A 14,162-nucleotide genomic window follows, 5' to 3' on the forward strand; every position below is an offset into this window, starting at 1 on the left:
GAGAAACGAAGAGAGAGGAAGCGAGACGAAGAGAGAGGAAGAAAGACGAAGAGAGAGGAAGAGAAAGGAAGAGAGATAAAGAGAGACGGAGAGAGGAAGAGAGACGAAGAGAGAGGAAGAGAGAGGAAGCGGGAGGAAGAGAGAGTAAGAGAGAGAAAGAGAGACGAAGAGAGACAAAGGGAGAGGAAGCGAGAGGAAGAGAGAGGAAGACAGAGGAAGAGAGAGGAAGCGAGAGGAAGAGAGATGAAGAGAGACGACGAAGAGAGAGGAAGAGACAGGAAGCGAGAGGAAAAGAGAGGAAGAGAGAGGAAGAGGGAGAAAGAGAGACAAAGAGAGAGGAAGAGAAAGGAAGCGAGAGGAAGAGAGAGGAAGAGAGAGGAAGAGAGACGAAGAGAGACGAAGAGAGAGGACGAGAGAGGAAGAGAAAGGAAGCGAGAGGTAGAGAGAGGAAGAGATACGAAGAGAGTCGAAGAGAGAGGAAGAGAAAGGAAGCGAGAGGAAAAGAGAGGAAGAGAGAGGAAGAGAGAGAAAGAGAGACAAAGAGAGAGGAAGAGAGACGAAGAGAGACGAAAAGAGACGAAGAGAGAGGAAGAGAGACGAAGTGAGAGGAAGAGAGACGAAGAGAGAGGAAGAGAGAGGAAGCGAGAGGAAAAGAGAGGAAGAGAGAGGAAGAGAGAGAAGGCGAGACGAAGAGAGAGGAAGAGAGACGAAGAGAGACGAAGAGAGAGGAAGAGAGACGAAGTGAGAGGAAGAGAGACGAAGAGAGAGGAAGAGAGAGAAAGAGAGACGAAGAGAGAGGAATAGAGAGGAAGAGAGATGAAGAGAGAGGAAGAGAGACGAAGAGAGACGAAGAGAGAGGAAGAGAAACGAAGCGAGAGGAAGAGAGAGGAAGAGAGAGGAAGAGAGAGAAAGAGAGAGGAAGAGAGACAAAGAGAGAGGAAGCGAGAGGAAGAGAGAGGAAGAGAGACGAAGAGAGACGAAGAGAGAGGAAGAGAGAGGAAGAGAGATGAAGAGAGATGAAGAGAGAGGAAGAGAGAGGAAGAGAGAGAAAGAGAGAGGAAGAGAGACGAAGAGAGACGAAGCGAGAGGAAGAGAGAGGAAGCGAGAGGAAGAGAGATGAAGAGAGAGGAAGACAGGAAGAGAGACGAAGAGAGATGAAGAGAGAGGAAGAGAGACGAAGTGAGAGGAAGAGAAAGGAAGCGAGAGGAAGAGAGAGGAAGAGAGACGAAGAGAGTCTAAGAGAGAGGAAGAGAAAGGAAGCGAGAGGAAAAGAGAGGAAGAGAGAGAGAAAGAGAGACGAAGAGAGAGGAAGAGAGAGGAAGAGAGACGAAGAGAGATGAAGAGAGAGGAAGAGAGACGAAGTGAGAGGAAGAGAGAGGAAGAGAGACGAAGAGAGAGGAAGAGAGAGGAAGAGAGATGAAGAGAGATGAAGAGAGAGGAAGAGAGACGAAGAGAGAGGAAGAGAAAGGAAGCGAAGAGGAAGAGAGAGGAAGAGAGAGGAAGAGAAAGGAAGCGAGAGGAAGAGAGAGAAAGAGAGAGAAAGAGAGAGAAAGAGAGAGGAAGAGAGACGAAGAGAGAGAAAGAGAGACGAAGAGAGACGAAGAGAGAGGAAGAGAGATGAAGAGAGACTAAGCGAGAGGAAGCGAGAGGAAGAGAGACGAAGCGAGAGGAAGAGAGACGAAGAGAGAGGAAGACAGAAGAAGAGAGAGGAAGTGAGAGGAAGAGAGAGGAAGAGAGAGAAAGAGAGATGAAGAGAGAGGAAGAGAGACGAAGAGAGAGGAAGAGAGACGAAGAGACACGAAGAGAGAGGAAGAGAAAGGAAGCGAGAGGAAGAGAGAGGAAGAGAGAGAAAGAGAGAGGAAGAGAGAGGAAGAAATCCGAAGAGAGACGAAGAGAGAGAAAGAGAGAGGAAGAGAGATGAAGAGAGACGAAGAGAAAGGAAGCGAGAGGAAGCGAGAGGAAGAGAGAGGAAGTGAGATGAAGACAGAGGAAGAGAGACGAATAGAGAGGAAGACAGAGGAAGAGAGAGGAAGCGAGAGGAAGAGAGAGAAAGAGAGAGAAAGAGAAACGAAGAGAGAGGAAGCGAGACGAAGAGAGAGGAAGAGAGAGGAAGCGGGAGGAAGAGAGAGAAAGAGAGAGAAAGAGAGACGAAGAGAGAGGAAGAGAGACGAAGAGAGAGGAAGCGAGAGGAAGAGAGAAGGAAGACAGACGAAGAGAGAGGAAGCGAGAGGAAGAGGGAGAAAGAGAGACGAAGAGAGACGAAGAGAGAGGACGGGAAAGGAAGCGAGAGGAAGAGAGAGGAAGAGAGACTAAGAGAGAGAAAGCGAGAGGAAGAGAGACGAAGAGAGACGAAGAGAGAGGGAGAGAGGTAGGGATTGTGTGTGAGAGAGCGAGGGAGGACACAAAACCAGAAAAGTGTTACTGTCTTCATCCCTCCGTGTCCAACCCTCAGCCTCTAGCCCTCGGGTTCCAGCCCCCTGTCTCCATCCCTCAGTGCCCAACCCTTAGCCTCTAGCTCTCGGGTTCCAGCCCTCAGTCTCCATCCCTCAGTGTCCAACTCTCAGCCTCTAACCCTCGGGTTCCAGCCCTCTGTCTCCATCCCTCAGTGTCCAACCCTCAGCCTCTAGCCCTCGGGCTCCAGCCCTCAGCCTCTAGCCCTCAGTCTCCAGCCCTCGGTCTCCAGCCCTCAGCCTCTATCCCTCAGTCTCCAGCCCTCAGCCTCCAGCCCTCAGTCTCAATGAAGAGTAGAATGACTCTGCCTTATGATCCATATGGTCAGGCTGGTAGAGGCTGTCCCTCCCTCCCTCTCTGCCTCCCTCTCTGCCCCCTCCCTCTCTGCATCTCTGCCTCCCTCTCTGCCTCCCTCCCTCTTTGCATCTCTGCCTCCCTCCCTCTCTTCCTCCCTCCCTCTCTGCATCTCTGCCTCCCTCTTTGACTCTCTGCCTCCCCCTCTGCCTCCCTGCCTCTCTGCATCCCCTCCCTCTCTGCATCTCTGCCTCCCTTTCTGCATCTCTGCCTCTCTGCCGCCCTTCCTCTCTGTGTCTCTACCTCTCTGCCTCCCTCTCTGCATCTCTGCATCTCTGCCTCTCTGCCTCGCTTCCTCTCTGCGTCTCTACCTCTCTGCCTCCCTCTCTGCATCTCTGCATCTCTGCCTCTCTGCCTCCCTTCCTCTCTGCGTCTCTACCTCTCTGCCTCCCTCTCTGCATCTCTGCATCTCTGCCTCTCTGCCTCCCTTCCTCTCTGCGTCTCTACCTCTCTGCCTCCCTCTCTGCATCTCTGCATCTCTGCCTCTCTGCCTCCCTTCCTCTCTGCGTCTCTACCTCTCTGCCTCCCTCTCTGCATCTCTGCATCTCTGCCTCTCTGCCTCCCTTCCTCTCTGCGTCTCTACCTCTCTGCCTCCCTCTCTGCCTCTCTGCCTCCCTTCCTCTCTGCATCTCCGCCTCCCTGCCTCTCTACATCTCTGCCTCCCTCTCTGCCTCCCTGCCTCTCTACTGTGTTATTGACTTGTTAATTGTTTACTCCTCGTGTAACTCTGTGTTGTCTGTTCACACTGCTATGCTTTATCTTGGCCAGGTCGCAGTTGCAAATGAGAACTTGTTCTCAACTAGCCTACCTGGTTAAATAAAGGTGAAATAAAAAATAAATAAAAATCTCTGCCTCCCTCTCTGCCCCCCTCCCTCTCTACATCTCTGCCTCCCTCTCTGCATCTCTGCCTCTCTGCATCTCTGCCTCCCTCTCTGCCCCCTCCCTCTCTACATCTCTGCCTCCCTCTCTGCATCTCTGCCTCCCTCTCTGCATCTCTGCCTCCCTCTCTGCCCCCTCCCTCTCTGCATCTCTGCCCCCTCCCTCTTTGCATCTCTGCCTCCCTCCCTCTTTGCCTCTCTGCATCCCTCCCCCTCTGCCTCCCTCCCTCTCTGCATCTCTGCCTCCCTCTCTGCCTCTCTACCTCTCTGCCTCCCTCTCTGCATCCCTCCCTCTCTGCCTCCCTCCCTCTCTGCATCTCTGCCTCCCTTTCTGCCTCTCTACCTCTCTGCCTCCCTCTCTGCATCTCTGCCTCCCTTTCTTCCTCTCTACATCTCTGCCTCCCTCTCTGCCTCTCTACCTCTCTGCCTCCCTCTCTGCATCTCTGCATCTCTGCCCCCTTCCTCTCTTCAGCTCTGCCTCCCTCTCTCTCTGCCTCACTGCCTCCCTCTCTGCCTCTCTACATCTCTGCCTCCCTCCATCTCTGCCTCCCTTTCTTCCTCTCTGCATCTCTGCCTCCTTCTTTGCCTCTCTCCCAATCACTATTACTTTTTATTTCTCAAAGAAAACACATAAAGTACCAGTCAAGGAAAGTGATGGAGACCTGTCCTCCACAATCACCCGACCTCAACCCAATTGAGATGATTTGGGATGAGATGGACCGGGTGAAGGAAAATAACTCAACAAGTGCTCAGTACTTGCGGGAACTCATTCAAGACTGTTGGAAAAGCATTCCATGTGAAGCTGGTTGAGAGAATGCCAAGAGTGTGCAAAAGCTGTCTTCAAGGTAAAGGGTGGCTACTTTGAAGAATGTAAAATATAAAATATATTTTGATTTGTTTCACACTTTTTTGGTTACTACATGATTCCACATGTTATTCCACATAGTTTTGATGTCTTCACTATTATTCTACAATGTAGAAAATAGTACAAATCAAGAAAAACCCTTGATTGAGTAGTGTGGAAACGTTTGACTGGTTCTGTAGGTGTGCGTGTGTGTTCCCATACTGGGCCAAGCACACACACATAAAGACAGTATACAGAAAGTGCACCGGAAAACACAAAAACCCTTGAGCCCTAAGACACAAACACTAAAGCCAGAGGAGAGGATTCTTTTGAAAAGCTACATCTGAAACAAAAAGAGTAGGGCAGGAACATTAGGGCGAAAGACCTCTCAGATCCTCTGTCAGTACAGGGGCTTAAGAGGACAGAGAGAGAGAGAGAGAGAGAGAGAGAGAGAGAGAGAGAGAGAGAGAGAGAGAGAGAGAGAGAGAGAGAGAGAGAGAGAGAGAGAGAGAGAGAGAGAGAGAGAGGAGAAGAAACGAGAGGGAGAGAGGAGAGAAGAGTGAGGGAGAGAGGAGCGAGGGAGAGAGGAGAGGGAGAGAGGAGAGAGGAGAGGAGAGAGGGTGTGTACAGTGGAAGAGGCACACTTCTACTACAGCACTTCTACCACACACACGCGCACACACACACAACCTGCCCCCTCCCCTCGCTCTCTCTCTCCCTGTCTCACTCTCCCCTCTCTCTCTCTGTCTCACTCTCTATGTCTCACTGTCCCCTCTCTCTCTGTCTCACTCTCCCCTCTCTCTTTCTCGCTGTCTCACTCTCTATGTCTCACTCTCGCCTCTCTCTCTCTGTTTCACTCTCTCTCTCTCTGTCTCACTCTCTATGTCTCACTCTCCCCTCACTCTCTTTTTCTCACTCTCCCCTCTATCTCTGTGTCTCACTCTCTATGGCTCACTCTCCCCCTCTCTCAGTCTCACTCTCCCCTCTCTCACTCTCCCCTCTCTCTCTGGCTCTGTCTCACTCTCCCCTCTCTCTCTGCCTCACTCTCTCTCTGTCTCTCACTCTCCCCTCTCTCTCTGTCTCTCACTCTCCCCTCTCTCTCTGTCCCTCACTCTCCTCTCTCTCTCTGTCTTCCAGATATAGCAGCTCTATTATGACCCTCTGCTTCCCTTCACACACTTACTGACTGCACTACTGAGTCACTACAGATAGCATATACTGGTCCAGAGTGGTCGTGTGTGTGTGTGTTTTGACATTTATGTTCTTATCATTCTCATCTTCATCATCATCATCATCTTCATCCGTTCCTCTCCTTTAGAACTATATGGGTATAGTTTGAAAACTCAATGCCCCATATACATGGGTTATATGTATAGTGTTAACAGGCAGTGTTAACAAGTTGTCTTAACAGGTAGTGTAAACAGGTAGTCTTAACAGACAGTCTTAACAGGTAGTGTTAACAAGTTGTCTTAACAGGTAGTGTAAACAGGTAGTCTTAACAGACAGTCTTAACAGGCAGTGTTAACAGGCAGTGTTAACAAGTTGTCTTAACAGGTAGTATAAACAGGTAGTCTTAACAGACAGTCTTAACAGGCAGTGTTAACAGGCAGTCTTAACAGGCAGTCTTAACAGGTAGTGTTAACAGGTAGTCTTAACAGGCAGTCTTAACAGGCAGTGTTAACAGGCAGTGTTAACAAGTTGTCTTAACAGGTAGTGTTAACAGGTAGTCTTAACAGGCAGTCTTAACAGGCAGTGTTAATAGGCAGTGTTAACAAGTTGTCTTAACAGGTAGTGTAAACAGGTAGTCTTAACAGACAGTCTTAACAGGCAGTGTTAACAGGCAGTGTTAACAAGTTGTCTTAACAGGTAGTGTAAACAGGTAGTCTTAACAGGCAGTCTTAACAGGTCGTCTTAACAGGCAGTGTTAACAAGTTGTCTTAACAGGTAGTCTTAACAGGCAGTCTTAACAGGTAGTGTTAACAGGTAGTCTTAACAGGTCGTCTTAACAGGCAGTGTTAACAAGTTGTCTTAACAGGTCGTCTTAACAGGTAGTCTTAACAGGCAGTGTTAACAGGCAGTGTTAACAAGTTGTCTTAACAGGTAGTCTTAACAGGTCGTCTTAACAGGTCGTCTTAACAGGCAGTGTTAACAAGTTGTCTTAACAGGTAGTCTTAACAGGCAGTCTTAACAGGTAGTGTTAACAGGTAGTCTTAACAGGTCGTCTTAACAGGCAGTGTTAACAGGCAGTGTTAACAAGTTGTCTTAACAGGTCGTCTTAACAGGTCGTCTTAACAGGCAGTGTTAACAAGTTGTCTTAACAGGTAGTCTTAACAGGCAGTCTTAACAGGTAGTGTTAACAGGTAGTCTTAACAGGCAGTCTTAACAGGCAGTGTTAACAGGCAGTGTTAACAAGTTGTCTTAACAGGTAGTGTTAACAGGTAGTCTTAACAGGCAGTCTTAACAGGCAGTGTTAATAGGCAGTGTTAACAAGTTGTCTTAACAGGTAGTGTAAACAGGTAGTCTTAACAGACAGTCTTAACAGGCAGTGTTAACAGGCAGTGTTAACAAGTTGTCTTAACAGGTAGTGTAAACAGGTAGTCTTACCGGGTAGTCTTAACAGGTAGTCTTAACAGGTAGTCTTAACAGGTAGTCTTAACAGGTAGTCTTAACAGGTAGTCTTAACGGGTAGTCTTAATGGGTAGTCTTAACAGGTAGTCTTAACGGGTAGTCTTAATGGGTAGTCTTAACAGGTAGTCTTAACGGGTAGTCTTAACGGGTAGTCTTAACAGGTAGTCTTAACAGGTAGTGTTAACAAGTCGTCTTCACAGGTAGTGTTAACAAGTTGTCTTAACAGGTAGTGTAAACAGGTAGTGTTAACAGGTTGTCTTAACAGGTCGTCCTAACAGGTAGTGCTAACAGGCAGTCTTAACAGGCAGTCTTAACAGGCAGTGTTAACAGGCAGTGTTAACAAGTTGTCTTAACAGGTAGTCTTAACAGGTAGTCTTAACAGGTCGTCTTAACAGGCAGTGTTAACAAGTTGTCTTAACAGGTAGTCTTAACAGGCAGTCTTAACAGGTAGTGTTAACAGGTAGTCTTAACAGGTCGTCTTAACAGGCAGTGTTAACAAGTTGTCTTAACAGGTCGTCTTAACAGGTAGTCTTAACAGGCAGTCTTAACAGGTAGTGTTAACAGGTAGTCTTAACAGGCAGTCTTAACAGGCAGTCTTAACAGGCAGTGTTAACAAGTTGTCTTAACAGGTAGTGTAAACAGGTAATGTTAACTAGTGCTAACAGTCTCCCATGACTGCATTTAAAACACACCACTTCTGACTATCTTGTTCTATTCCAACGCTCCAGTGATGTAAAAGTGACTGAATCATCCCCTGTGTGTTTTTCTGATTGCTTTCATTTAAAAGCACACTCCGTTTTCATGGAATCGCCCCCAGGAAATGATGTCACTTAGACGTTCAATTTCCACACACAGCTGAGACACCGTTTATATCCAAATGATCAGAGGTTGTCTTTCTCTGTCTGGTTTTTCTTTCTCACTTTCAGTCATGCATATTTTATTTTATTTCCTCGTCTTAAACCGCCAGATGACAAGCTACATTCAGTCACAAACTGTTGGATGTTTCCTAGACCTTTCAACAGGAATTACAATCTACATTCATGGATGTCTACACCAAACATTAGAAACACCTTCCTAATATTGAGTTGCACCTCCACCTTTTGCCCTCAGAACAGCCTGAATTGGTCAGGGCGTGGAGTCAACAAGGTGTCCACAGGGGTGCTGGCCCATATGGACTCCAATACTTCCTACGGTTGTGTCAAGTTGGCCGGATGTCCTTTTGGTGCTGGACCATTCTTGATACAAACGGGAAACTGGTGAGCATAAAAACCCCAGGAGCGTTGCAGTTCTTGACACACTCAAACTGGTGCACCTGGCACCTACTACCATACCCTGTTCAAAGGCAATTCAATATTTTCTCTTGCCCATTCACCCTCTGAATGGCACACATACACAATCCATGTCGGTATTGTCTCAGTTTAAAAATCCTTAATCTACACTGATTGTAGTGAATTTAACAAGTGACATCAATAAGGGATAATAGCTTTCACCTGGATTGACCTGGTCAGTCAATGGAACGGTGTTCTTAATGTTTTGTACACTCAGTGTATGATCTGTGCTATACACAGCATGTCCAGTGGTGTCCAAGTTGTCCAAGTTAAAAGGGAACTTCACAATTTATGAACTTCATGTTCATCATCTCCAGTACCACCCCAACATCAACATACAGTGGGGCAAAAAAAGTATTTAGTCAGCCACCAATTGTGGGTTTGTAATTTGCCATTGTAATTGTTTGAAAGCTTGTGTAGTCAAATTAATCTATGATCGTATGCTATCCACTTGTCGTTTGTATGCTGTTCTTTTTAGGACATTTTAATATTTGATAATTAACCAATGATATTAGGCCACTCTTGGCCATGATTACAGACACCTGTGTCTTTTGACACTATATAAACAAGTCATCCCGCAGTGTTTGTGATTATACCCTGATGAAGACAGCTTGGCTGTCGAAACGTTGGTAATTACATTTTTGCATCTGAGCTCCTAGAGTGTGCGGCTCTCTTTCATTTTCAAGTTTTCTACTCCGCTAGTCAGCACCTTGTCTTAATAGGTGTGCGTTTCTTTTTCTTCTAAATAATGTATTGTGTCATTTTAGAGAGAGAGAGAGAGAGAGAGAGAGAGAGAGAGAGAGAGAGAGAGAGAGAGAGAGAGAGAGAGAGAGAGAGAGAGATGAGGAGAAAGCAAGGACTGTGGAGAGACAGGCTGCCATGTCTTGTTCTGAAATGTTACAGAACTTCTCCAGATGGTGACTCACAAATGGTCAACCCCGGTCACAAGGTCACGCTCTGATCCCCAGTCCTTCCTCAAATCACAGCCAGCGATCTGTCCTCAAATTACCCAGCAGCCCCAGTACTCTGCCTTTCACTGCCTGGCTTCAGCTGCTCGTCTCTTTTGTCCAATCAGAGAGCTGCGTTCAGGGTCTGGAGACTGACAATAAGCGTGACCAGGCCAACCTTGAGACAGACACATCCTCAGGCGAGAGGGAGCTGCTGCTGTCACCCACCCACACACTGTACATAAACACATATGTCAGCCCGCTAGGTTTGGCCAAGAGTCAATGTAGCTACAGACAAACATACAGTGCTTTGCAAAAGTATTCACCCCCCCTTGGCGTTTTTCTTATTTTGTTGCATTACAACCTGTAATTTAAATGGATTTTTATTTGGATTTCATGTAATGGACAAACACAAAATAGTCCAAATTGGTGAAGTGAAATTTAAAAAATGACTTGTTTCAAAGAGCGTCTGCTAAATGACTTAAATGTAAATGTAAAATTACCAAGGAAAAGTGGTGTGTGCATATGTATTCACCCCCTTTGCTATGAACCCCCTAAATAAGATCTGGTGCAACCAATTACCTTCAAAAGTCACATAATTAGTTAAATAATGTCCTCCTGTGTGCAATCTAAGTGTTACATGATCTGTCACATGATGTCAGTATATATACACCTGTTCTGAAAGGCTCCAGAGTCTCCAACACCACTAAGCAAGGGGCACCACCAAGCAAGCGGCACCATGAAAACCAAGGAGCTCTCCAAACAGGTCAGGGACAAAGTTGTGGAGAAGTACAGATCAGGGTTGGGTTATAAAAAATATCCAAAACTTTGAACATCCCACAGAGCACCATTAAATCCATTATTAAAAAATGGAAAGAATACGGCACCACAACAAACCTGCCAAGAGGGTCGCCCACCAAAACTCAGGGACCAGGCAAGGAAGGCATTAATCAGAGATGCAACAAAGAGACCAAAGATAACCCTGAAGGAGCTGCAAAGCTCCACAGCGGAGATTGGAGTATATGTCCATAGGACCACTTCAAGCCGTACACTCCACAGAGCTGGGCTTTATAAGAGAGTGGCCAGGAAAAAGCCATTGCTTAAAGAAAAAAATAAGCAAACCCATTTGGTGTTTGCCAAAAGGCATGTGGGAAACTCCCCAAACATATGTAAGAAGGCATTCTGGTCAGATGAGACTAAAATGAAGCTATTTGGGCATCAAATAAAATGCTATGTCTGGTGCAAACCCAACACCTCTCATCACCCCGAGAACACCATCCTCCGTAGCTGACGTGAGTAAGACCTTTAAACAGGTCAACATTCATAAGGCTGCGGGGCCAGATGGATTACCAGGACGTGTGCTCTGGGCATGGGCTGACCAACTGGCAGGTGTCTTCACTGACATTTTCAACATGTTTCTGATTGAGTCTGTAATATCAACATGTTTCAAGCAGACCACCATAGTCCTTGTGCCCAAGTGAGGGTAGGCAGCAACACATCTGTCTCTCTGATCCTCAACACTGGAGCTCCTCAGGGGTGCTCAGTCCCTTCCTATACTCCCTGTTCATCCACGACTGCATTGCCAAGCACGACTCCAACACCATTATTAAGTTTGTAGACGAAACAACAATGGTAGGCCTGATCACCGACAAAAACGAGACAGCCTATAGGGAGGAGGTCAAAAACCTGGCCGGGTGGTGCCAGAATAACAACCTATCCCTCAACGTAACCAAGATGAAAGAGATGATTGTGAAATACAGGAAAAGGAGGACCGAGCATGCCCCCATTCTCATCGATGGGGCTGTAGTGGAGCAGGTTGAGAGCTTCAAGTTCCTTGGTGTCCACCTCAACAACAAACTAGAATGGTCCAAACACACCAAGACAGTCATGAAGAGGGCATGACAAAGCCTAATCCCCCTAAGGAAACTAAAAAGATTTGGTATGGGTCCACAGATCCTCAAAAGGTTCAACAGCTGCAACATCGAAAGCATCTTGACTGGTTGCATCACTGACTCGTACGGCTTCGGCTCGGCCTCCGACCGCAAGGCACTACAGAGGGTAGTGCGTACGGCCCAGAACACCACTGGGACTAAACTGCCTGCCATCCAGGACTTCTACACCAGGCAGTGTCAGAAGAAGGCCCTAAAAATTGTCAAAGACCCCAGTCACCCCAGTCATAGACTATTCGCTCTACTACCGCATGGCAAGTGGTACCGGAGTGCCAAGTTTAGGACCAAAAGGCTTCTCAACAGTTTTTACCCCCAAGCCATAAGACTCCTGAACAGGTAATCAAATGGCTATCCGGACTATTTGCATTGTGTGCCACCCCCCAAACCCCTCTTTTACGCTGCTGCTACTCTCTGTTTATTATATATGCATAGTCACTTTAACAATACATTCATGTACATACTATCTCAATGAGCCTGACCAACCAGAACCCCCGCACATTGGCTAACCGGGCGATCTGCATTGAGTCCCACCACCCATCACCCCCCAACCCCTCTTTTACACTACTGCTAATCTCTGTTTATGATATATGCATAGTCACTTTAACCATATCTACGTGTACATACTATCTCAATCAGCCCGACTAACCGGTGCCTGTATATAGCCTCGCTACTGTTATAGCCTCGCTACTGTATATAGCCTCGCTACTGTATATAGCCTCGCTACTGGTATAGCCTCGTTACTGTTATAGCCTCGCTACTGTATATAGCCTCGCTACTGTTATAGCCTCGCTACTGTATATAGCCTCGCTACTGTTATAGCCTCGCTACTGTATATAGCCTCGCTACTGTTATAGCCTCGCTACTGTATATAGCCTCGCTACTGTATATAGCCTCGCTACTTTTATAGCCTCGATACTGATATAGCCTCGCTACTTTTATAGCCTCGCTACTTTTATAGCCTCACTACTGTATATAGCCTCGCTACTGTATATAGCCTCGCTACTTTTATAGCCTCGCTACTGTATATAGCCTCGCTACTGTATATAGCCTCGCTACTTTTATAGCCTCACTACTGTATATAGCCTCACTACTGTATATAGACTCTCTACTGTATATAGACTCTCTACTGTATATTGCCCCGCTACTGTTATTTTTAACTGTCCTTTTACTGTTGTTTTTACTTCTTTACTTACCTATTGTTCCCCTAACACTTTTTATTTTTATTTTTTACAAATTGCACTGTTGGTTAGAGCCTCTAAGTAAGGATTTCATTGTAAGGTTTGTATTTGGCGCACATGACAAATAAACTTCGATTTGATTTGACTTGATCTCCACAGTGAAGCATGGTGGTGGCAGCATCATGCTTTGGGGATGTTTTTCATCAGCAGGGACTGGGAAACTGGTCAGAATTAAAGGAATGATGGATGGCGCTAAATACTGGGAAATTCTTGAAGGAAACCTGTTTCAGTCTTCGAGAGATTTGAGACTGGGATGGAGGTTCACCTTCCAGCAGGACAATGACCCTAAGCATACTGCTAAAGCAACACTCAAGTGGTTTAAGGGGAAACATTTAAATGTCTTGGAATGGCCTAGTCAAAACTCAGACTTCAATCCAATTGAGAATCTGTGCTATGACTTAAAGTTTGCTGTACACCAGCGGAACCCATCCAACGTGAAGGAGCTGGAGCAGTTTTGCCTTGAAGAATGGGCAACAATTCCAGTGACTAGATGTGCCAAGCTTATAGAGACATACCCCAAGAAATTTGCAGCTGTAATTGCTGCAAAAGGTGTCTCTACAAAGTATTGACTTTGGTGGGGGTGAATAGTTATGCACGCTCAAGTTTTCTGTTTTTTTTTTGTCTTATTTCTTGTTTGTTTCACTAGAAAAAATATGTTGTATCTTCAAAGTGTTATGCATGTTGTGTAAATGAAATGATACAAGCCCCCCCAAAATAAATGTTTATTCCAGGTTACAAGGCAACAAAATAGGAAACATTCCAAGGTGGTGAATCATTTCGCAAGTCACTGTATCCTCACCGCCAGCCCACCTTCATCCCCAGAGGAAACACACACACACACACACACACACACACACACACACACACACACACACACACACACACACACACACACACACACACACACACACACACACACACACACACACACACACGTGCGCGCATAACGGTGAAGGACATATTTTCAATAGAGATGGTCTTCATATGTCTAGGTCTAAAACAGTCTCAACTGCTCTGTGCATCGAGGCTTTTAGAGAGGTTCTGGGATGAAGGACTTTAGGTGTTGATCAAGAGCCTCTAGAGGGAGTTGTTGGTCCAGGCCATCTGAACATCACATCATGTTTCATAGACAGCACACTCGTAAGGACAAGCTGTCCCTCTTTAGTGGTACAGTACATTACAAATGAATATCGCTGAGGTACACAAAGCCTACTGTGTAGCCTACCTGCTCCAGTTTCCAGTGGAACTCTGCAGGTCTGAAGGTGTCCACCTGGGCGAAGTCTCTCCGGAGCAGGAAGACCAGACGACAGTTATGGACGTAAAGGGAGTAGTGGTGTCTGTTCATCTCTGGAGACGGGATGAAGAAAGAGAAGAGGGCGTAAATGTAACACCTTCCCTAAAATTACCACAACCTTTGAATTAAGACCCCTTCTCTTAAGTGAAGATAAACCCATTATTGTCAGTAGACCACACCCATTCAATGTTCCTGCCCCTCTACACACAGCCCTTCCCACTTTACTTCTCACCCAGCCACACCACTCTCTT

The 14,162-nt window shown here is 46.5% G+C and overlaps 1 protein-coding gene across 1 annotated transcript in view; it reads right to left on the reverse strand.

Annotated features, from left to right (window-relative positions):
• Positions 1-14,162, reverse strand: part of LOC118396889 (calsyntenin-2-like) — a 365,777-nt gene that overhangs the window by 138,007 nt on the left and 213,608 nt on the right. The window contains exon 7 of the mRNA XM_052467906.1: positions 13,843-13,964. Within this exon, the coding sequence (XP_052323866.1) occupies positions 13,843-13,964 (122 nt within the window). The remainder of the gene's footprint in view (positions 1-13,842; positions 13,965-14,162) is intronic.

Source organism: Oncorhynchus keta, chromosome 18 (genome assembly GCF_023373465.1).
Source record: "Oncorhynchus keta strain PuntledgeMale-10-30-2019 chromosome 18, Oket_V2, whole genome shotgun sequence".
Classification (NCBI taxonomy): Eukaryota; Metazoa; Chordata; class Actinopteri; order Salmoniformes; family Salmonidae; genus Oncorhynchus; species Oncorhynchus keta.